Genomic DNA, 25,956 nt, shown 5'->3' with positions numbered 1-25,956 from the left:
ATATGTACATTATCTATCTATCTATCTATCTATCTATCTATCTATCTATCTATCTATCTATCTATCTATCTATCTAATCTATCTACCTATCTATCCATCTACCTATCCATCCGTTCTCCTTGATGTTCAGAATGGAATGAAAATTAATTTTTAAAAAGAAACTTAAAGACAAGATGAGACAGGGATCATTCGTTAGCTAAAGGTGGGGAAGGGAAGGCATGACAGCTCAGGACCAGTAGGAGCCTTCCTACCCCAGCCTCCTCCTCCCCGGAGAATGCCAGATATTTCTGTCCCGGGCGCAGAGCTCTGGCTGTTCAGGGACGGAGCGCAAAGGGTGCAAGGCTCTTCCCTCCCACTCGGGGCGTAGGGCCAGGGCCCGCGCCTCCCACCAAGGCCCAGGCCGGCGGCCGAGCCTAAGGCTCCAGCTGCTGCGTGCCTCGTTAGTGCAGGCCCGAGAGCAGTCCGCTCTCCACTTATCGCACAGCCTCGGCCTTTCCCTCCGCAGTCATGGGCGCCGCAGCCTCGTCCGCTCTCTCTGGGCTCAGCCTCCCCCAGCTCCGCCTCAGCCTAGTGCTCCCAGGCTGGGCGCAGCCCAGGGCTGCGGGGCTCGGGGCGGCCGCGCTGGGACTGGCCGCCGCGTTGGGACTGGCCGCGGCGGCGGCTCTGGGGGCCGCCGCTTGGAGCAGCAGGGGTCCGTGGTGGCGGCAGCGGCGGCGGCGGCTCCAGGGGCGGCTGCGACAGGTGGGCACCGTGGCGCAGCTCTGGATCTACCCCATCAAGTCCTGCAAGGGAGTGCCCGTGAACGAGGCTGAATGCACGGCGATGGGGCTGCGCAGCGGCCACCTAAGGGACAGGTACCATCATGCTCTGGGCACAACTCCAGTGCTTGGGATCGAGCCTGGGCGGGGGTGGATAGGCTGCTACGTTAATATTTAAAGTGCAAAAATACATTTTTCAGTCGCTGGCTGTTTTCAGACAGCAATTGTCAGTTGCTGAGAGATTGTGGTTCACAACTGCTGCAAGACCCCACAATACTTCGGATTTCAGAATGATGGGAAAATTAATTTTGTTAAATGCTTCGTGAGCACTTGGAAATTGAAAAATCATCTCAGTTCTCAAAGCACCCTCTATACACTGTGGTACACTGGTTAAAAGATCAGTCAGCCTTGGAGTTCAGAAAACCTGGGTTCTTTATGCCTTTCACACTCATTAGGGAGAGGGATGACGGTGGGCAAGTCATTTCTCCCTCATTGTCCTAAGCAACTCTCAAAAGGATCTCCTTTTAGTTGCGTATAGGATCTTCTTTGGTGGAGGGAGCCGCCTTATGGATTTCCTTGCAAGGATGAATAAAACTAGACCGAGGCAAAAGTGAACACTAGGAGACTTTGTGAAAGCAGGCCATTGTCCCAACGCCATATCCCCAGCTCAATGAAACCAGTCAATTAATATGTTGTTCACTTGTGTATGACTCTCTGTGACCCCGTTTGGGGTTTTCTTGGCAAACTGGAATGTTTTGTCATTTCCATTTGCAGCTCATTTTACAGATGAGGAAACTGAAGCAAAGGGGTTTATGACTTGCCCTCGTGTCGGAGATCAAATTTGAACTCAGATCCTTCTGACTCCAGAGTCATTGCTCTATCCACTGCACCACCTAGCTGCTGTTATCAAGCAGTCAAAAAACATTTATTTAGTGCCATAGTAGACAGAATATTGAAAGGAAGTTAGGAATGTTAACTCAGATACTTAATTTGACTAAGTCATTAATCTTTTTTGGGCTTCATTTTTCTTCATCTGTAAAATAAAGAATTTGGATTTGGCTCCTAAGAGCCATCTGTTGTAGATGCCAGGGATGAAAAGTAATACTAATTTTTAAAAAAATGAAAATAACTCCTGCCTCCAGTATCTTTGAATACTGCATTTTAAAATCCAATTACTCTTGAATGGAGATTCTATGGTGGAAGAATGGAAAGAGCCCATTCTGACTTCTGCATTTCATGAAACTTGGGATAATGACAAGTTTATAGATCCAGCTTCTTTTAACCATTATTTTCAATCTCCTTCACATCTTTGGAAGAAATAGGAAAATGAGAAGTTGGGTTCTGCTCTCTTCCCCCTGCCCATTCCTTTGACCAATAAAGGAGTGAGAATGCTGAGTGAGCAGCAAGGGGAAGAAGAAAGGATAATCTGTTCTGGAAAATGAGATTGTAGAATTTGCATAATGATTGATTCCAGGAGGCTGGTATGATGGAATGGAAAAGGTGTTTTGAATTTCAAATCAGAGAACTTGGTTTCCAATTATGATATTATAATTTTACTGCTTGTATGATCTCAGGTAATTTAGTTCATTGGATTTTAGTTTCCTCATCTGTAAAATTAGGAGATTGGGGTTCTTTCCTTATATTTGTTTATTTTGGTTATATATAATAACCAAAGGGAGTTAGTTATCATCATTAGTAGGAAACATTAAAATGACACTGTCAATATTTTGTTGGGAGAGAGAGAGTTAGGATGGAAAGAGTCAGGGACAGGATTACATCCTTTGAACTTTCTGGGAATATATATGACATTTTTTAGAGTTCTGAATATATTGGTCATGTTTCTGTCACACGAACATGGTGTGAACAGTAGTGCTGCACCAATAGCACAAATAATGGATGGGGTTATTTTCATCCAAATTACTTCCTCATATATTTATCAGGAGTGAGTCTGTACAAATTCCAAAAGTGCAATTTGTATCTTCCTTGAAAATGCCCTTTCTCACTTTCTGCTTTCTGTTCTCCTTTCTGCAAAGATACGAGTCTTTGGCCTTAAATGCTGATCAAAAATAGTTGTAGTAGAGCCATTTCAGTTGTGTATGACCCCATTTGGGGTTTTCTTGGCAGAGATATTGAATGCTGTGTCATTTTCTTCTCTAGTTCATTTTACAGACTGAGGCAAATAGTTACATGACTTGCTCAGAGTCACACAACTAGTAAATGTCTGAGGCCAGATTTGAACCCAGGTTTTCTTATATCCATGTCTCATACTTATCTCCTGTACCCCCAAGAATAATTTATTTAATAATTTCCCTGAGCTTGCAATACAAAATAGGTAAGTGGGATAAGGAATTTGTATTGAATTGTGAACTTAACTCATTAATTTCTCACATCTGTAAATTGAAAATTTTTTTTTTTACATAGACTAATATGCCTTCTTCTATAGTCTTTAGTTAGAGAAAGGGCTTTGTATATTACTTCCAGGTGGAAATTCTCTTTACTTTTTTAAAGTAACTTTAAAATTTTTTTCTTTTTAGTAGTATTTGATTAGAATTTGAGTCTTAGATCATTGTATTGCTGGAAAGAGCATGTTCTCTTGAAATTGATCATCATAAGACATTGCTATAACGGTGTACAATGTTCTCTTGGTTTTGCTCACTTTATTCAACATCACTTCATATGTTTCCAGGTTTTTCTGAAATCTGCCTTCTCATCCTTTCTTATGGAACAGTAGAATTCTATTACATTCATAAACCACCATTTGTTTAACCATTCCCCAATTGATGTGCATTCTGTTGATTTCCAATTCTTTACCATCACAAAGAGAACTGCTACACACATTTTTGTACATGTGGTTACATTTCCCTTTTTATGATCTCTTTCAAATACATCTATTTGTGGTATTGCTGGATCAAAGGGATGCACAATTTGATAGCCCTTTGGGCATGGTTCCCAATTGTTCTCCAGAATGATTGGATCAGTTCATAACCATATCAACAATACCTTAGTATTAGTTCAAGTTTTCCCACATTTTCTTCAACATTTATTATTTTCCTTTTCTGTCATCTTAGCCAATCTGATAGATCTGAGATTGTACCTCAGAGTTGTTTTCATTTGCATTTCTTTAATAATAGGGATTTAGAGCATTTTTTTTCAGAAGGCTATAAATGGCTTTAATTTTTTCATCTGAAAATTGTCTGTTCATGTCCTTTGATCTTTTATTAATTGGGGAATGATTTGTATTCTCATAAATTGACTGAGTTCTCTATATATTTTAGAATGAGGCCTTTATCAGAAATACTGGCTATAAAATTATTGCTCCAGTTTTTTGTTTCTCTTCTAATCTTGGCTGTATTGATTTCATTTGTGCAACCCCTTTTTAATTTAATGTGATCAAAATTATCCATTTTGCATTTCACAAAATTCTCTGTTTCTTGTTTGATCATAATTTCCTCCCTTTTCTAAAAGTCTGATAGGTAAACTATCTCTTGCTCTCCTAATTTGTTTATAGAATTACCCTTTATGTCTAAATCAAGAAAACATTTTGACCTTATCTTGGTATAGGATATGAGATGTTAATCTATGCCTCCTTTTTGCCAAACTATTTTTCAATTTTCCCAGGGATTTTTGTCAAATGCTGGATTCTTATCCTAGAAGCTTTAGTCTTTGGATTTATTAAACAATACTATAGTCATTGACTATTATGTCTTGTGTCTCTAATCTATCCACTGATCCCACACTCTACTCCTTAGCCAAATGGTTTTGATGATTGCTGCTTTATAAAATGGTTTTAGATCTTTTACAGCTAGACCACATTCTTTTGCATTTTTCTCATTAATCCCTTTGATATTCTTGATCTTTTGTTCTTCCAGTTAAGTTTATTATTTTTTTTATTGTTCTATCAAATAATTTTTTGATAGTTTGGCAAGGCATTGAACAAGTAGATTAATTTAGGTAGAATTGTTATTTTTATTATATTAGCTCAGCCTAATTTTTTGTGTTTTTTTCCTAATTGTTTAGATCTTACTTTATTTGTGTCAAAAGTGTTTGCAATTGAGTTTATATAATTCCTAGGTTCATATTGGCAGGTAGATTACCAAATATTTTATACTATCTTCAGTTATTTTCTTTTATTTTACTTTTTTAAACAATTATTTAAAATGGAATTTCTCTATCTCTTGCTGCTGGGACTTTGTTAGTAATATAGAGAAATGCTGACTTGTGAGAGTTTATTTTATATCTTGTAACTTTGGTAAAATTGTTAATTGTTTCAACTAGTTTTTAGTTGATTCTCTAGGATTCTCTAAGTATATCATCATGTCATCAGCATAGTGATTGTTGTATTTCCTCATTGCCTTTTCTAATTCCTTCAATTTTTTTCTTTTATTGCTAAAACTATCTTTAGTACTATCTTGAATAGTAGTGGTAATAATGAACATACTTGCTTCACTTTTGAGCTTATTGGGAAAGCTTCTAGCTTTTCTCCATTAGATATATTGCTTGCTCATGGTTTTAGATAAGTATTGTTTATTATTTAAAGAAAAACCCCATTTATTCCTATCTTCTTTAATGTTTTTAATAGGAATGGGTGCTGTATTATATCAAAAGTATTTCCTGCATCTATTGAGATAATCATATGGTTTATGTTGGTTTTGTTATTGATATGGTCCATTATGCTGATAGTTTTACTGATATTGAACCAGCCCTACATTCCTGGTATAAATCCTACCTGGTCATGGTATATTTTCCTGTTCCTGTAATCTATTTGCCAATATTTTTAGCTAAATTTTTTGCATCAATACTGATTAGGGAAATTAGTCTATAATTTTCTTTCTCTGCTTTATTTCTTCTTGGTTTAAATATCAGCACCATATTTATGTCATAAAAAGAATATGCTAGAATTCCTTCACCCATTTTTTCAAGTAGTTTATATAATATTGGAACTAATTGTTATTTAAATACAAATAATTTAATATTTATTAATAAATATTAATTAATTAAATTAATTTAAAATAATAAAAATTAATGAATTGATATAAATAATAAATTAATATAAATAAATACAAATTTAAATACAAATAATTCATTTGCAAATCCATTTGACCCTGATCATTTTTTTAGGAAGTTCATAGATGGTTTGTTCAATTTTTCCAAGGGGGTTATTTGTGTATTTTATTTCCTTTTATGTTAATTTGGGAAATTTATGTTTTTGTAAATATTAATCCATGTCACTTAGATTGTCAGATTTATTGGCATATGGTTGGTCAAATTAACTCCTAATTTTGAAAAAAATTTCCTCTTTATTGATGGTGAATTTACCCTTTTTATTTGTGATACTGGTAATTTGGTTTTCTTCTTTCTTTTTAAAAATCAAGTTAATCAAAAGTTTATCTATTTTATTATATTAGAAGAATATATTATACTTCAGTTGAAGTTTAAAAAAAAATAGGGGTGGCAATCCTGATCTCAGACAAAGAAAAAGCAAAAAAAAGACCTAATTAAAAGAAATAAAAAAGGAAACTACATCTTACTAAAAGATATGATAGACAATGAAATAACACCAATAGCAATACATATATATATATATATATATATATATATATATATATATATATATATATATATATATATATATTTTTTTTTTTTTTTTTTTTTGCTGAGGCAATTGGGGTTAAGTGACTTGCCCAAGGTCACACAGTTAGGAAGTGTGGAAGTGTTAAGATTAGATTTGAACTCAGGTCCTTCTGACTTCAGGGCTGGTGTTCTATTCACTGTATCACCTAGCTGCCCCTATTTTATTACTTAAAAAAAACTATTTTATTTAGTAGTTCATTTGTTATATTACTTTCAATTTTATTAATCTCTCCTTTGATTTTTGGAATTTCTAATTTAGTGTTTTATTGGAGATTTTTAAATTTGTTTTTTTCCCTACCTTTTTTTAGTTGCAGCCCAACTCATTAATTTCCTCTTTCCATGTTTTATTTATATAAACATTAAGAAGTATAAAAATTTCCTTAAGAACTGCTTTGGCTGTATCCCATCTATTAACTCATTTTTGTCATTCTCTTTGATGAAATTATTGTTTCTTTGATTTGTTGTTTGACCCACTCATTCTTTAAAATCATATTTTAATTTCCAATTAGTTTTTAGTCTATCTTTCCATGGTCCTTTATTACATGTAACTTTTAGTGCATCATGATCTGAAAAGGATGTGTTTAATGTTTTTGACTTTCTGCATTTGACTGTGATATTTCTATCACACATATCAGTTTTTGTGTGGGTGCCATGTACTGCTGAGAAAAGGTCCTTTTTTTTCTATCCCCATTCACTTTTTTTCAGAGGTTTATCATATCTAACTTTTCTACAATTCTAGTCATCTCTTTAACTTCTTTCTTGTTTATTTTGTGGTTAGATTCCCACTAATACCATTTTGCTATCTATTTCTTCCTATTACTCATTTAACTTCTGTAAGAATTTGGATGCTATATTACTTGGTGCATATATTTATGTATTGCTATTGCTGTTATTTCATTGTTTATCATATCTTTTAGTAAGATGTAGTTTCCTTTTTTATTTCTTTTAATTAGGTCTATTTTTTTGCTTTTTCTTTGTCTGAGATCAGAATTGCTACTCCTATTTTTTTTTAAACTTCAACTGAAATATAATATATTCTGCTCCAGCCTTTTACCTTTACTCTCTTTGCTTCATATGTGTTTCTTGTAAATAATATATTGTAGGATTCTGTTTTTTAGTTCATTCTGTTTTATTGTTTTTTTTTCAGCAGGTTCCCCCTTCCCCCGCTTGGATTGTTTCTTCAGTAAATTATTGCTTTTCCTTTTTCAAGCTATTGATTAGTCTCTTGAATAGCTCTCATTTCTTTTCCCAATTTTTCTTCTACATCTTTTAAAATCCTTCTTCAACTTTTCCAACAAGGCATTTTTTGGGCTTGAGGCCACTTGCCTGTAGACCTTTTGTTGTCTTTTGAATTGGTGTTTTGATCTTTCCTGTCACCATGGTAGCTTTTTAAAATTTGTTTTTTTTTCCCTAGTTTTTTTTAGTTGCATGCCCAATTCATCAATTTCCTCTTTCCCTATTTTATTTATATAAACATTTAGAAATACAAAATTTTCCTTAGGAACTGCTTTGGCTTTATCCCTATGTTATCTCATTATTATCATTATTATTGATTGTTTCTTTGATTTGTTGTTTGGCCACTCACTCTTCAAGATCAGATTTTAATTTCCAATTAGTTTTTAGTATATCTTTCTTTGATCCTTTATTACATGTAATTTTGTTCTTTTTGTTTCTTGCTCATTTTTTGGTATATTTCATGGCTTTTAAAGTTGAACTCTGCTCCTGGGGCACATGGGACATGGAGCCAAACTTCTTGTGCTGAGGATCAAGGGTGATGTCACTAGCTTTGAGTGCTGGGGCCTCACATGCGTGGTGACTTGCTTATTGCACTGGGATAGCCCCACTTCATCATGTCTGTTGCTGCCTGGTTTCTGGGACTGGCAGTTTGTCTTCTGTACTAGGGCTAGAAGCTCTACTGTTGGTATGCTGTGCCATCATTCTATTGAGTTAAGACAGAGGAATTTCATTTGCTGATCTGTGCTGTGGCTGAGGGCTTCTCCCTGGCTTTTCTGGATACCAGCTGTGCTGGCCTTCATTTTCACTCAAGTAAAACCAATCTTTCCTGAAGTTCTTTCAAGCTATTTTAATCTGGAAAACTGTTTCACTCCATCTCTTCATGGATTCTATCATTTCAGAATCTGTTCAGATGTTTGAGTTAACATTGTTTCAAAGGGAAACTGGGAAACCTCAGGCAACTTTCTAGTTTGTTTCCACTATCTTGGCTGGAAACTGTGTAGTAAATAAACCATAAACAATTGCTTATGCTCCAAGATGACTAGAGAGCCTCTGAGAAAGGATCTTAATTAAGTTCTTCTAAACTCCATAGTCCCCTCTCTGGTTGTGGCTGTCACTTTCCATCACAAGCCTATTGGAATTGTCTTGGATCACCTCATTGTTTGTAACGTGCTGTTGTCTCCAGAAGCTGCCAATCGCTCTCTGGGAGGACATCTGCTGTGTCAAATCTCTCGGACAGATTCTTCTTCCTGTAGAGAGCCATTGTCTCTAGACAGTTACTGTGAACTCTGGTCCAGAGAAGTGATTTCCCTTCCTGCAGAGAGCTGCCTCAAGTCTGGTCTAGAGCAGAGACTCACTTTTCCTCCAGAGCTGCCCTCTTTTATCCTCCCAGAGAATGGGTGTGGGATAATGCAAGGGCTTCTGGGAAGAATTACTTCAACCAATGAACTTGCTCCTCCTAAGCATGCAAGCTCTTCCCCAGGAAAGGCCAGAACTAGAGAATTGTCAAGTACCGACTTAGCACTTAGTAAGAACCTAATATCTCATTATCTCATTAGCACTTAGTAAGAACCTAACAATTGTTGAAAAGAGCCAAGTCCATCACAGTTGATCATCACATAATTTTGTTGTTGCTGTGTACAATGTTCTCTTGGTTCTGCTCACTTTGCTTAGTATCAGTTCATTTAAGTCTTTTCAGGCCTTTCTGAAGTCAGCCTGTTCATCATTTCTTATAGAACAATAATATTCCATTACATTCATTTAATATTCCATTATATCCATTATATTCATAAATTATTTAGCCATGCTTCAATTGAAGGACAACCACTCAATTTCCAGTTCCTTGCTACTATGAAAAAGGGCTTCTATGAACATTATTGCATATGTGAATCCTTTTCCTTCTTTTATGATCTCTTTGGGTTAAAGATCCATTAGAAACACTGCTGGATCAAAGGGTACACCTTTGGACATAGTTCCAAATTTCTCTATAGAATGGTTGGATCATTTCACAATACCACCAACAATGCATTAATGTCCCAGTTTTCCTATATCCTTTCCTACATTTAATCATTATCTTCAAAAATTGGTTTTTGCTTCTATTTTGTTAAGACTTAATCAAACAAGCTTTAATATTTCTCTTTATAATTCCTTACATCTATAACTTCACCTGTGACCTTTACTCTAGACCAACTTGATCAACCTAAAATTTAATTTGAACAATTGTAGCAAATTCCACTATCTGCAGACTACATGCACTGCATGAGGACTATTCTCATCATCCGAGAACCAATCTTTCATACCAAAGATATACTGAGGAGATGAAATGACAGTTATTCCATTTCCTCATTGAAATGTTTTCCAACTGAGATTGTGCTGCCTTTGTCTTGTGATTTGAATGATATATGTTTGTATTTCAAATGGAGAGGCCCAAACAATTGTAATGTCAAGCTGATATCAGAGGATCTTTACTTTTTTGGCCAATCAGAAGAAGACACACCTATATTCTAAGATTTTGCTCTCTCATTCTCTTTATCACCATAAAATATCCTGTTCTCCCTCACTTGAGGTCTGTGATTATTCCACAAATTTAATTTATTGGTTATTGCTAACCAAGTTAATGCAGATAGCCTGGGGGATAGAGTGTTGGATGTGGGATCAGAAAGACCTGAGTTTAAATAGTGCTTCAAACACCTACTATCTATACCCCTCTAAACAAGTCACTTAACTTCTGTTTACCTTAATCCTAAGGAAATGGCAAAACACTCCAATATTTTTTGTCAGAAAATCCCCATGAATATTGGTGATGTGCTATAGTCCATGGGGTCAAGAAGAATCAGAAATGACTGAACAACAACAGCCTAGTTAATAAATTGATCCATGCTTGAAATTATGTCTTAGCATTTCTATCATACCATTATTAGGTGACTCTGAGATCCAGATCTAATCCCAGCACTAGAAGGAACTTCCAGTGTGAAATCTCCTTCTACTAATATAGTTCACATTGTTGTTCAGTGATTTCAGTTGTTTCAACTTTTTGTGACCCCCCTTTGAGGTTTTCTTGGCAAAGTCACTGGAGGGGTTTGCCATTTCTTTCTCCAGTTCATTTTATAGATGAGGAACTGAGGTAAAATGTGTTAAGTGACTTGCCCAGGGTAAAACAGCTAGTACATGTCAGAAGCTGATTTGAATTTAGGAAGATGAGTCTTCTAGTCTTCAGGAAGATTACACACAGATCACATTACTTGTAATTTACTATTTTAGAAACCACTCTGGAGGAAACTGAAGGCTTAAGTCCTTCCCTATGGCTGTACATCTAGTATATGTCAAAAACAGGACATGAACATAAGTCTTTCTTTTTAATTTTTTTTTTTTTTTTGGTGAAGCAATTGGGGTTAAGTGACTTGCCCAGATCACATAGCTAGTAAATTTTTCTAACTTCCAAAGAGCAGTGCTCTCCACTAATATTAATATGCTATCTCTCAATACTGTTTTTGAATTTCTATAACCTTAGGGCTTTATAGCTATGTATCCATTTATTAGGTAATCACTGGATCTTGAAACCTAAGGGATAAATTCAGCATTGCTTATATGGCACTATATTCTCTTTTCCTCCCCCTTGTTTTTCCCTTTCTCCTCTTCCTCTCCCATAAAATATAGTGCTGTTGTGCTCTGATTGTCACACTGTTCTCCTCTTGCTGTGCTCTGATAATGGCAGGTTTTGGCTTATCATCAATGAAGAAGGGAACATGGTCACCGCTCGACAGGAACCCCGACTGGTACTAATTTCTCTAACCTGTGAAAATGACTCCCTGACTCTCAGTGCAGCCTACACCCAGGACTTGATTCTGCCCATCAAAGCACCTGCTGCAAATGTGGTGAGAAAGTGCAGGTGAGGTGGGAGATAATTTTAATATTCTTTTTTTGGGGGAATTTGTGTGTGTTAATAAATTAGAAACTTTAGGAAAGAGACCTCATTGACATTGGAACACTATTACTCCCCTTCTCCCTTCCATCACAAATCTCAATTTAGTCACAGAAGTTTCTTTGGAGTTGTTTTAATGAAATTAGACCTCCAATTATCCCTTTGTACAGGAAATTTTCCTGGTTCTACATGGTCTCATTTCAGGCTTTGGCCTGAAAGGTTAAACATTTATAAACAGCCAAATGTTAAGACTAAGAATCTCTATCAGCACACAACTGCTTTGGACAAAGGTTGAGTTTGCTTTCAATGGGTAAAAATCATTCTCTTGTAAACGATTTGTAACTAGAACCTAAAGATAATTTCCTAAAGATTTCTAGTTAATTCATAAAGTTTCTGGGTATTCTCATGAGATCAGAGTCACTTCTGGCTTTGCTGCATTATTCTTTGTTTCCCTCCTTAAGAATTCCAAAGGAATTATTGCTTTCTAGTTATTTTTTCCCACAATAATGTTTTTATTACCAAAAAGAAGTAGAGGCCTCAGTCCCATATTACAATTTGATTTTTTAGGCCATAGTGTTTTATTTCTTTTGGTGGTGGTTGTGGAAGAAACTATGCTGGGTTTAGGATGGAGGCAGGAAAACTTGGTTTTTCATCCTGCTTCAGATACATATTAACATTGTGAACCTAAGTAAGTCATTTAATCTTTCTCAGCCTCAGTTCCTTCATTTGTAAAATAGTATAAACCTCATAAATTTATTGTGAGGATCATAAGATCACTGAATTTGAATGTTGAAAATTACTTCAGTGGCCATCTGTTCCAACTCATTCCTCAAAGGGAATCCCTATTATAAAATTCCTTACAAATGATCAGCCAACCTCTGTAGTGAAGAGGGATCCACCAACTCTCAATGACACTTATTGTATTATGTTGTTTAGTTATGTCCAACTCTTCATGACTCCATTTTGAGGTTTTCTTGGCAAACGTACTGGAATGTTTTGCCATTTCCTTATTCTATTATGGAGTAACTCTAATTGATTTAGATTTTTTCCCCTATATTTCTTCTTTGAAACTTTTACTCTGGGTCTATATACTGCCTTCTAGGACCAAACAAAACAAGTTCTTCTACATGATAGTCCTCCACAGACATGAACACTTTGATTATGTTCCCCATGAGTATCTCTTCTCTAGCCTACACATACCTAGTTCCCCAAATTCATGATCCTCAGAGGACCCAAATTCAGATTCTTTGCCATCCTGGTTTACCCTATTCCAGTTTATCAATGGGCTTCTTAAACTGTAACACTAAGAAATGAACATAGCACTCTCAATGTGGTCTATCTAGAGCTAAGTACAGACAATATAGCCTCCTTATTCTTGACACTATGCCTGTCTTAACACAGCCCAAGATTGCATTAGCTTTATTGGGTGGCTGCCATATAACATTGCTGACTCATATTGAGTTTGCAGTCCATTAAACCTTTCAATTTTTTTTTTTTTAAACAAGCTTCTTTCTAACCATGGCTTCCCCTGATGATCAAATGGTAAAAAAAAAATACTATCTAAAGGTTAGCTGCTATTATTATTATCATCACTGTTATATCTTTTTATATGTTATATTTTACATATATCATGTAGTTGATTATTATTATTATTATTTTTTTTTTGTCAGTATTAATCTTCAACAACTCACCAGGCTAGGGCAGAAGACAGTAGAGATAATGGTCATAATTGAGGTGATAGAATCTGTGCCCATTATCTGTATTAGAGTTGAACTAGGCCCAATATTTTTTTTTTTTTTGTGCTCTTTGCCTTATTTGCAGACTTAATAGCATAATTCCTTATGTTTGGGGAAGTTCCATTTGTTGAAAAACTTCCTAATGATCAGAGGTAGTGATTCCCCCCAAAGGATGAATATTCAAGAAAAATCAGCTGACCATTTATCAGGGATATTGTAGTCCTGTTCTGGAATGGACTCTACTAGATAGTCTCTGAAATTTCCCCTTTAACTCTGAGATTCTATGATTCCCCGAATGAATCTACTTTGATTCATTCTGTACTTGGGGTGGGGTAAGAAGAACCATTTTTGTTCATTTTTGCTCAGTGTGAGGGTATAAAAATAGCAAGTGCCTATAGAGTGGTTACTGTGGAAGGTATTGGCAAGTGGAAAGACTAGAAACTTTTATCTTCCCCCTTCCCTATTTACTTAAGATAAGTGTAAATCTAGCTAAGGCAATTATCTGCTCTCATTTCTACATGACTTAATCACCCCTTTACTCAAACTACTCTGATTTCTTCATCATTCTCTCAAATCTTCTTTCTCCCCAAAATGAAATTGCTCATTAATACTCACTAATAAGTTGGTATTTCATTGCATAAGATAGTGATAGTTGGTTTCTGAAGACTGCCATGGTAGAAACCAGGGGAGAGGAATAAGGCAAATTGTAGAAGACATGACTATAAGGTAATTGGATATTAGATTGAACCCACTGGATCTTCTACCTTCAGATCAGTATCTTTTAAATTAGTTCCCTTAGGAGGCTGTGAAACGATTCCAGTGACACTGTGATTATAACAAACCCTCTGGGAACTCTTTCTTTAGGAATGGCTTATAGTTCATTCTTTGGAATATTTACAATATTGATGATTGTTTATTTTGTGATACCATTGTTGTCATTTTTTAAGTTGTATCTGAATTGTTATGACCCTCTCTCCTCCACCAATTTGGGTTTTCTTGACAGAGATCCTGGAAGTGGTTTGTTATTCCCTTTTCTAGCTCATTTTACAGATGATAAAACTGAGGCAAACAGTTAAATGACTTGCCCAGAGTCACACAACTAGTAAGTGTCTCAGGCTGGATTTGAATTTAGGAAGAGGCTTTTTGACTTCAGATCCTGGATTCTATGCACTGTGTCACTTAACTGTTCTAGTTCTTTGGTAGGATGTTTTATTTTTTGAAATAGATAAAAGTTTTTCTAGTGAATACGGTAAGTGTGAGTGACTGTGTGTGAAGCTGTGTGTGAAGCTCTGTGTGTGTGTGTGTGTGTGTGTGTGTGTGTGTGTGTGTAGATGGGTTAGAGCACAGAGGGAGAGAGAAAGAACACTTTTTATTATGCAAAATCTTTGAGAGCTGGGATGTCTTTTTAGTTTTGGTTCCCAAGTCTCAAGCACAGTGCCAGGGACTTAAATAAATCCTTGTTAATTGACCACCTAACCATTTGGCATATCCAAAGTTTGACTAAAATGCTATGAGAGATTGGTTGGTTTCCTTCTGTTCCTTCTTACAATCCTCTAAGAGAAAGATGTTCTGTCATGGCATATGATGATGCAATGTAGAGTGTGATGAGGAAAAAGGACTGATCTGAATAAAGATCTAGAGAAATTTTCCCTAGGGAAAATTGAGGGGAGAGAGAATATTTTTAACTTGGGTAGATTGGGAAAGGCTATGAGGTAGCTAGGTGGCACATCGAATACAGCAACAAACCTGGGGTCAATTAACTCCTTTTGCCTCAGTTTCTCATCTGAAAAATGAGCTAGAGAAGGAAATGGAAACCATTTCAGGATCTCTGTCAAGAAAAATCCAAAAGAAATCAGACATGACTGAAAACAACTTAATAGGAATAGTCAGAGAGGACTGTTCACAAACAAGGGAGTTGAGCCCTGAGAAAAGAGATTAACAAATTCCTGTATTTATACATTTCACATCCCTCTCTCCCTATGCAGAGGCTAGCTCCTTGAGAGTGTATATTATTCATTTAAAAAAATTTTTGTATCTCAAATGCCTTGAGTGACATTTTTATTTTGATCTGGATGTACAATTTTATACACGTGGTGTCAAATTTAAATGGAAAGGGGCATGTGTATATGGCGATAAACCACACATAAGGAATCCTTTGAGTCATATATTGATTTAGAGAACCACAGATTAACATTAACTGGGTTTTATTGTATTTTTGTTTATTTTGTTATTTTTCCAATTATATTCTAATCTGGTTCAGGCTGTGGGCTACATGTGGCCCATATGCCTACATGTTTGGTGTAGCTAATTCCCAGGAGGGAATCTTCCTATCTCTTAATTTAATTTAATTTAATTCAACAATTAAATCTCGAACTTCTAGCAGACAAAACTTCTCAGACACTGAATTTCCACTTGACCTTGCTTTGGATTACAAAATTACTAATTTGGAGGCAGAGAAAGTAAATGATAGTAGTAATAAAGAATACAATTTTGTTCAATATGTTACATCTACATTTTTAAAAGTATGTGTTCTGAGTTCTAAATTCTAACTCTTGTCTTCTATTGCCTCCTGCAGAGTTCATGGCCTTGGGATTGAGGGAAGAGATTGTGGTGATGAGGCAGCCCAATGGATTACCAATTTTCTGAAGACTCAGCCCTATCGGCTAGTACATTTTGAACCTCACATGCGGCCAAGAAATTCCAAACAAATACAGGATGCTTTCAGGACTACAGATAAGGTTAGATGAGAATGATTTTCCTTTGATATATAAATTTATAAATTATTTTCTTCTAAGTTACTGAGATGAATGATGGTAATTTCCATTGGTCATTAAACCAGTACTATATCCATGACAGAAGTTTTCCAGAGTAACTAAATTGCCTCTAGTAGCACAAGAAATAAGTTAAAAATATGTGGTTTTTTTGGTCATATTAACACTGATTGCTCTTTTGTATTTTGAATGCCTGAAATTTTATCTTCCTTAAGCTTCTGTCTTCTTATTCCTGTTAGGACTGTGGTAATAATACGTTCTGAAGACAAAGAAACTGGTAATATTTGATCTGTGAATACTTTTGTTCTTTAGTTATTAGTGGTTTCATCCAGGAATTAAAGGTTGGAGGAAAAGAAGACTGGAAAGGAAGCAAGCATTTATATGGCATTTGCTGTGTTCTAGATATTGTTCTAAGAACTCTACAAATATTATCTTATTTGTTCTTCAGCTGTCTTCCTTTCACCTCATACTATAATATCACTTTGATTACAAAATTCTAATCATGTGGTTGCAGTTGTGTTGAATTACAACATGTGCTTTAAACAGCTGTTGACTCAGAAGCCGGAAAAAAATCAGGTTGACCTTCAAAGAAATTAGACTGATGACAAATAAGAATTGTAATACATAAAATTGAACTAGGGCAATAGCATGTTCTTATTAATGACCAATGAATCATCTGAGTAATGTTTTGATTGGTGGAAAGGATGCCAGGCAATTTGAAAGTTATTAATATTCTGCTCTGATAAATCTTAAGAATAATGAAGCTGGAGGGGACCTTAAACATAGCTTAATCTAAAATATTTAGTACCTGTGCACAGATTTCAGGGGGCTTATGGACTTGGGTGGGAAAATAATTATGTTTTTATTTTCACTAATCTCTAACTGAAAGTGAGCATTTCCTTAAATTATTTAGAAAACATTATTCTGATCAGTCTATAGGATTCATGGACTGCCATAGGGGTCCATGAAACAAAAATAGGTTAAGAATTGCCAATTAATCCAACTCTTAGTTTAAAGATGAAGAAATGGCAGCTCAGAGAGGCTAGCTAACTTGCCTTTAGTCACACAATTTTGTTAGTGGCAGATTGGCTTTTAGCTGACTATTCTCATTCTCTTATAGGAGCTATAGGAGTAAAGTAAATAAATATGCAATGCATATTTACAAAAACACAAGTGTACTTTTGTTATGTAATCAAATTTGGGGCAGAGCTTGTTTATGAACTTCCAACTAATCCTTTTTATCCTCCTTCTTGTGCAGGTTGCTTACCCTGATGCCAGTCCTTTCTTGATTCTTTCTGAGGCTTCATTGGCAGATCTCAATTCCAGACTTGAGAAGAAGGTTAAGGCAAATAACTTCCGGCCCAATATAGTGATTTCTGGATGCAGGGTTCATGAGGAGGTAAAGAATTCTGAATGATACTACTTAAATAGTGGTTTAAATAATTTTTTTTGGTAAATTAGATACTTTGAGCCAAACAAAAACCTTGTGAAATAGATGTGGCAGTAGGAACAGGTACTGTGTTGAGTGCTTTTTATAAATATTATCTCTTCCAGTTCTCACAAATCTCCTGGGAGGTGAATGCTATTATCCTCATTTTTACTGCTGAGGAAATCAAGGCAGACAGGAGTCAAGTGGTTCGCCCATGGTAATATAGCTAATAAGTGTTTGCAGACAAATGTAAATTCAGTTCTTTCTGATTCCAGGCCCAATGACTCCATTGTGACATATACCTAATAATATTACAAGATTACTCATTTTATGGGTGAAGAATCAAAAACTGAGTGATTTTAGGACTTCCTCTTGATCTCACAATCAGTAAATCTCAGAGGCAGAATTTAAAATAAAATTTATCTGACTCCAAGTCCACTCTACTCACACCTACCTGTATCAAAAATGGTTCTACATTGTAAGTCTGAACATTTAGAATCAGTAGTAGAATTAGTAGTTCAAGAGAAAATTCATGTTCACCTCCCCTGAAAGTAGCCTCTAGGAAAGCCAGGACACAGGTGATGTCTTGTTGGGAAAATGCTTTTCTTCCATGCTATGATGTTTTGCTTTGTTAAGTCTCCTAACTTTGTAAGATCACGTCAAAAGATTTCAGAAGTCATGTAATTCAACCTCTCATTTTTACAGAAAGTCAATATTGTATAGAAAGAATACATGTTGTAGTGAGGGTGTCTGGACTGAAGTATTGCTTTCCACTTAGTATCTATGTGGCCATGGGCAAGATACGAGTCATTGTGTCATATTAGAAAGTATGCTATCTAAAGTTAGGAGCACCTGGGGTCTAATCTTGCCTCTGACATATACTAGTTGATTAAACAATACCCAAGCCACTTTTTTTTGGAGCCTTAGTTTCATCTGTACAATGAGGAAGTTGAAAATAGCTTGAAGTACCTTTAAGGTCTATTAGACCACTAAATCTTTCTGAGCTCAAATTTCTTTCTCTTTATAATAAGGACGTTTAAAATTGTACTGCCTCTGTGGAAAAACTTCTTGTAATATCTTTGCATACTTTATATATCAATATATGTAGCTATGTGTAGAATGCATACATATATTTATATAGCTATATAACATATAGCTGAACATAGAATGCATATATATTTATATAGCTATATGTTATACATAGAATATACATATATATTTATAGAACTATTTAACATATAACTATATATAATATACATATATGTATAGCTATATAACATATAACTATGTATATAGGATGCATATATATTTGTATAACTACATAACACACATATATGTTACATAGAATATAGATACATATATAGAATATGTATTATAGAATATAGAACATTTAGAATGCACATATATTTATATAGCTATGTAACAATGTGAGTTGCTGTTGTTAATAGGAGGCTCTTCTGAGCTAGCTGTCAAAGAAAGTAATGTCTTCCAAAAGCAGCTTGATAGCTTACTGTGTGGTGGGCCAGGTATGTACATTTCAGTGTTTTTCCAACTATGATAAGCTCTTTTCTCAGCCCCTTTACTGCATTACACTATAAATACCCTGAGCTGGGATGACTCAGGATTTTTCATTCTGGCGATGGTGTATCTTTAACTCTGCCTGGTACCATGGTGGATTCTGATCTCTTCTTCCTTGGCATGTTACACTATAGGTACCCTGAGATAAATGGGATAAAAATGAGAAGGAAGAGTATTTGATGATTTTAGCTGTCAAATAATGCCTGGGAATTCAATCAGTATCACATCTACTGCACATTATTTTTCAATTTGTTTAGTTTCTTTGTCTTCTGGGTTTTTGGACATTGTAATTTGTGAGCAGATTAAGTAGGCAGTGTGGGCATGTGGGAGGGGGTAGAAAAAGGAATGGATTTTGGGGAAGAATTAGATTTGAATCCTGGTTTTGCCACTTATTACCCGTGTGACTTTAATTACCTACCTGGATCTCAATTTCCTCATCAGTAAAATGAGAAAGTTGAACCAGATGACTTCTAAAGTCTCTTCCAGTTTGAAATCTAATCCTCTGATTCCATCTTAAACTCAACCTTTTATAAGCTTTTGCTGGTAATACAGTCTCTTGTTTCTTCCCTGGAGAGTTCTTATGAGTAGAAAGTAAGACTGAAATTTTAGTATCAGGTTTCTCAAATCCCAGTTTCCTCATTTGTAAAATTGGTATAACAGAATACCTTTTGTCTATTCCCAGGAGAGTGTTTTGCTAAGTGCTAGTAGGTTATGAAAATAAAGTTCTCATTGACAGTGCTCACTTCTCTAGTCTTTGTTCATTCTTACTTGGCCACCCGAACTTTCTGGATCAATGTCTCAGGAAACAATGGTTTGTATCTGATTTTTGTATTCCCTCTAACCTTATCCAAGAGTAATAATAACACTGAGTAACCATTATACAGTGATTTAACATTTATACAACACTTTATATATATTACCTCCTTTGACTGTCACAACTACAATTTGAAGTAGGGTATAAAAGTCCTTATAGAAAAAGAAAATGAGGTTCAGAGAGGGGGAGGTGACCTCTCTATGGCCACATACTAAGAATCCCAACCCAGTTTTCTCTACATTCTTAGCTCAGCACTCTTGTCAAGATAGCAATAGGTATAGAAATAAAGAAACCAGATTAGGTTGGAAGTCAAATATTATACAGTGATTACATTGTCTATCTGTTTATATATACAGTCTATATAATCACATATCATATATATATACACCTATACATATATCATATATAATTTATATACAAACTCTGTCTTTTAAATTTTATTTCCTCTAGTTACATGTAAAACAATTTTTTACATTTGTTTTTTAAAACTTTAAGTTCCAGATTCTCTCCCTTCCTCCCTCCTCCCATCCTTGCTTTGAGAAGGCTCATGTGAAATTATGCAAAACATTTCTATGAAAGTCATGTTGTTGGGGCATCTAGATGGCATAGTGGATAGAGCACCAGCCCTGAAGTGAGGAGGACTTGAGTTCAAATTCGGCTTTAGACACTTAACCTTGGGCAAGTTATTTAACTCCAGTTGCCTCACCAAACCAAACCAAACCAAACCAAACCAAACTAAACCAAACCAAACCAAACCAAACAACAACAACAAAAATCAAAGCAAAAAGCAAACAAAATTTAAAAAAAAAATTCATATTGCAAAAGAAAACAGATTTCCCCTTCAAGAAAAATAAAGTTAAAAAAAAGAAAGTATGTTTTAATCTGCATTCGGACACAATCAGTTCTTTCTATGGGTGTGGATAGCATTTTTATCATTAAGTCCTTCAAAATTGCCTTGGATTATTGTATTGCTGAGAATAGCTCAGTCATTCACAGCTGATCATCTTATTTATTTATTTATTTATTTTTATTATACTATTTTATTTTTCCAAATACATGCAAAGATACTTTTCAGCATTCATCTTTGCAAAACCTTGTGTTCCAAATTTTTCTTCCTCTCCCCCCCCACTTCCTCCCCAAGACAGCAAGCAATCTGATATAGGTTATGCATGTGCAATTCTTCTAAACATATTTCCATATTTGTCATGCTGTGTAAGAAAAATCAGATTAAAAGTGAAAAAAAATGAGAAAAAAGCCAAGAAAACAAACAACAACAAAAAGGTGAAAATACTATGCTTTGATCTACATTCAATATCCATAGTTCTCTCTCTAAGTGTGGATGGCATAGTAGCTGATCATCTTACAATATCGTTGCTATTGTGTACATCGTACATTTCACTTTGCATGAGCTCAGGGAGTACTTTTCCGGTTTTTCTGAGAGCATCCTGTTCATCATTTCTTATGGAACAATAGCATTCTCTTGTAACCACATACAACAATTTATTCAGCCATTTGCTGATTGATGAGCATCCCCTCAATTTCCAATTTTTCCCCCTCCTCTTGTTTTTGTTTCTCTTTCTCATCTTCATTGAGTCATGTCATCAATTCCTAGCTATCCATACTAACAGAAGCAAGATGAGGCTTTCATTTAAATTTTTTTTTTTTTTCTTTTTTTTTTTTTTTTGGCAAGGCAATTGGGGTGTGTCTTAGGTAATGCAGTGATAATTCAATTTCAAAATAGATAATTCTATTCCCTCTCAACCTCCAACTCCTTTGACTAAATCATGTCATAATTCTATGATTATCTCTATAATATACAGAGACTACTTTCCTGGGTTTTCTTCCAACATCCTTTCTGGTCGAATAAAAGTCTAGGTAGCCCATGGATAACTGAAAGTTCACAGTAATGTTACTTCTATTATTTTCCCACCAAAACAAAATTTCTTCTTTACTTTTGTACATTCTCTCTCACCCCATATCTTAGCCTATTAGAAACCCTTTTGTGTAAATATTGGATAATAACATTTCTCATTTAGTCACATCTTGTCTAAATTAGATATCTATCTTGAATGGGAATTAACCACTCTTGTAGAATACTAATTTGGAGTTTCCTGTTTCCTTTTGGGCATTAATACAATACAATGATTGATTCATTCTTGTTTTATGTTTATAAATCAATAATGTGTATGTGTGTGTGTGTGTGTGTGTGTGTGTGTGTGTGTGTGTGTGTGTATGCATGTGCATTTGGATTCAAATCTTGCATCCTCAAATCCTGTGGGACCATAGGTAAATCATGCCATTTGCTGATTGATGAGCATCCCCTCAATTTCCAATTTTTCCCCCTCCTCTTGTTTTTGTTTCTCTTTTTCATCTTCATTGAGTCATGTCATCAATTCCTAGCTATCCATACTAACAGAAGCAATATGAGGCTTTCATTTAAATTTTTTTCTTTTTTTTTTTGGCAAGGCAATTGGGGTTGTGTCTTAGGTAATGCAGTGATAATTCAATTTCAAAATAGATAATTCTATTGCCTGCAGTGGGCTTACATAGGGCCTGTGAGGTCACACACACAGCCAATCAGCGAGAGAGTCACCCATCTCAATATGGCCAGGATCCCGCCCAAGGGCAGTCCTAATATCCACAGAAATTACTTCTAGGCCTCAATCTCCCGATGCACTGTGGCACCCATTTAAAGGCCCCTTACAACTATTAACTTGATTGGTCCTCTTCAAATACAGAAGACAAACAAATACAGAAGGCTTTTCCTTCTTCTCCTTCCTCACTGAAACTCCCCCTTTTCTTTCTGTCCTCTGTCTCTTCCTTCTTTGTCATCTTCACTAGTTCTTCTTGTAAGGGATTCTAAGCTTTAGGGATAGAATCGATCAATCAAAAAGAATTTATTAAATGCCTACCATATGCTAGGGATAAAATGATAAAAATTAAATAGTCCTTGCCTCTAAGAGGCTTACATTCTATCAAGATAGGTAGCAAGTTGCTCAACTCATAAGCATTTAAGTGCCAAACATTGTGCTAAGTTCTGGATTTCTTACATAAAATGTGCACAAAACATATACAACATAAATACAAAGCTTTTATGTGAATATGTTATGTGGGGAGAATGACATTGTTAGCTGGGAGAGATCAGGAGAAACTTCAGGTAGATGACATGAGCAGTTTTAAGGAAATAAAGATATCTAAGAGGCAGAATTAATGTAGTCTAGACATGTAAAATAACCATTGCAATAGATATAGGGAAGAGACTAAAATGACATTTGAGAAGAACCACTCTGGAATTGTGGGAAAAGGAATAATACATTTATAATATGGTTAGAAAGATAGATTGGGATCAGTTGTGAGGAAATTTGAAGCTCAAACAGGAATCTAGGAATCTGATTTTAGATATAGTGGGGATCTATTGGTATTTATTGGGTTGAAGAGTGAAGTAATACTTTAGGAGAAATATATTAGCAGCTCTTTGGAGGATAGCTTAAAGTAGGGAGGGATTTGAGGCAGGGAAATCAATTAGTAAGGAAGCTCTTGAAATAGTTCAGGTGGGAATTGATGAGGGCCTGGATTAAGATGGTGGCTGGGTGAGGGAAGAAGAGATGAATGCAAGAACTAGATCTGGAAACTCATTGGATAGGTGGAGTAAGACAGAATTCATAGACAAGGCTTGCACTGAAGTTATGAACCTCAGTAAATAAAGTAGAAAATAAGGTGAGTGAAGGATAGTAGTTCCATTGACAGAAATGGGAAAGTTCAGAAGAGGTTTTTGAAAAAACAATGAATTCACCTTTGGATATGTTGAGCTTGAGATGCCTATAGGATAAATTATTTGAAATGTCCAATGGGCACGTGGATATCTTTTGACTAGATCTCAGGAGGAAGATGAGTGCTGATTACATAGATTTTGGAGAAATCTAAAGGAGATGATAATTAAACTCATGAGAACAAAAAAAGTCACTAAATGAAAAACTAGAGAAAGAAGACAAAAGAATGCAGGGCATAATCTCAGTGTAGATCTATAGCTAGGAATGTGGTATCGATGATGAGCCAACAAAAGAGATTGAGATGAAGGGGTCAGGAAGTTAGGAATTAAGTCATAATAGAACAGTGTCGTGAAAACCCAGAAATGAAAAAGTATCTAGGAGGAGAGGGTGGTAGACAATATCAGATGCTGCACAAAGTTTGTGAAAGACATTAAGCAAAGGTCCCCAGAACTCAAAATAAAGAGATCATTGGTAATTTTGGAGAGCAATTTCAGTTGAATGATGAGATAGAAGACTTATTGCAAAATGTTGAGAACCAAGAGTTGAGAAGTGGAGGCACAACATACAGACTTTTTTTTGTTTGTTTATTTATTTCCTATTGTTATTTTTCCCTTCCGAAGGGAAGTATAGCTATAGAATAATAGGTTGAGAAAATGATTAGGGCTAGTAAGGATTTTTTAAGAATGGAAGAGCCTTGGACATATTTGTAGGCACAAAGGAAGGAACCAACAGATAAGGAGCATTAACCATTAGAGAAGGAAGGATGCAGAGATAAAAAGAGATTAAGTGATTTGGGAGTGACGAATATAGAGCAAGAGGCCATGTTATCTAACATCTCATTTTACAAAGGAGAAATCTGGGAGGCCTGGAGATGTTAAATGCGCTTACTCAAATAGGGAGTGGCAGAGTCAGAATTCAAATCCACTTCTAGTTAAAAATCCTTTATACTTTAAATTGCTTATTTCTTCCTTATGCTACTCTAGTGTAAGTATTTACCCTTGGTCTTCCCTTCTAAATTCTCTACTGTTCCTTCAATGCACTTTAATTCCAAAATCTTTATTGATAGCTGCCTGCTAGCCATCTCATCTGATGTCCTATTAGCACCTCAAGCACAAGAACTCATTGATTTTCATGTCAAATTTGCTCTCTTTTGGTGTAATTTATGCAGCAGAGCATCACTTTAAATGTGTATTTGTTGCTTTGGGTTAGAATGCAGTTAAGAAAATTGTTTTGATGTATTTTTCTAACATATGACTTATAGTTAATGCACATTTCCTTAATTCAGAGTAGCTTTCTCTACTTATTTTTATATTTTTGTTTGTGACACCATTGTACTCTGAGTTATTTGGGTTTGACAGCTTGTCAAGTGGTATCAGCTTCTCCTTCATAGCTGGTTTTTGTTTTTCTTTCTTATTATTGTCACCCAGCCACCTCTTCCCTTCCCTCTACATCTATATCTATCCCTCTATATCTATGAACTCCTCTTGCCCTCCCCTTCCCCATCCCCTTTAGCTTTCTTTTTTTGTTTTATTTAGTCACCTTCTCTCAGATGATGATTTTAAACAATATATTTAATTAGACAAATAAATAATAAAAACAGAGACATCTATTGGATGCAACATGGAATGTTTAATCCTAGGTTCTATGTACATCTTGCCAGGAAAAACCATATATGGTTTTATACTCATCTCCCTTGATGCTAGTGACAACTATGTGTCTCATTGGATAGAATGATAACCTGGAATCAGAATGTCTTCAGTTATTTAGCTTCAAACATTTACTAGGTATGTAACCATGGACAAATCATTTAGTCTCTCAGTTTTCTCAACTGTTATGATGAAAATAACAATAATACCTCCTAGGGTTATTGTAAATGATGTAACATAAAAAATTTAGTGCAGTTCTTGGTCACTTATAGAAATTCTTGTTTCCTTCTTTCCTTCCCTTCCTACTTACAGACTTCCAACTAAAGTCTGGGTCATAGGGACAAAGGAATCAGTATCTGGTCACAAACATCTTAGCTCCGCATGGAACTAGGGAGACACAATCTAATCCCATTTTAGGTATGGTGATCTGAAACCTAGAAGGACTCCTCTTTTCTAGTGCTGTCTTCCCCAATGGCATCTTTTCCATATCAGTGTTCTGCTTAATCTACTGGACTCCACACTTGAATATTTGTTTGTCCTCGAAGCCTGCATTTCACTGAGGTTTAAATGTGCTGAATCTAAGAATATAGGGAGAAGCAATATGCTAAAGGGGAAAGAATAGTGAATTTAGAGTCAGAGAAGCTGGTTTCAAATTCTGCCTTTAATTA

At 35.5% G+C, this 25,956-nt stretch overlaps 1 protein-coding gene across 1 annotated transcript in view; it reads left to right on the top strand.

Annotated features, from left to right (window-relative positions):
- The first annotated feature begins 387 nt into the window (after positions 1–387).
- Positions 388–25,956, top strand: part of LOC141539647 (mitochondrial amidoxime-reducing component 1-like) — a 41,382-nt gene continuing 15,813 nt past the window's right edge. Inside the window, exons 1-4 of the mRNA XM_074262700.1 lie at positions 388–854; positions 11,338–11,511; positions 15,856–16,018; positions 17,310–17,450. Of these exons, the coding sequence (XP_074118801.1) occupies positions 508–854; positions 11,338–11,511; positions 15,856–16,018; positions 17,310–17,450 (825 nt within the window). The 5' untranslated portion in view covers positions 388–507. The remainder of the gene's footprint in view (positions 855–11,337; positions 11,512–15,855; positions 16,019–17,309; positions 17,451–25,956) is intronic.

The sequence above is a fragment of the Sminthopsis crassicaudata genome, chromosome 4 (assembly GCF_048593235.1).
Source record: "Sminthopsis crassicaudata isolate SCR6 chromosome 4, ASM4859323v1, whole genome shotgun sequence".
Taxonomy (NCBI): Eukaryota; Metazoa; Chordata; class Mammalia; order Dasyuromorphia; family Dasyuridae; genus Sminthopsis; species Sminthopsis crassicaudata.
This window is presented reverse-complemented; position numbering and strand designations above follow the sequence as displayed.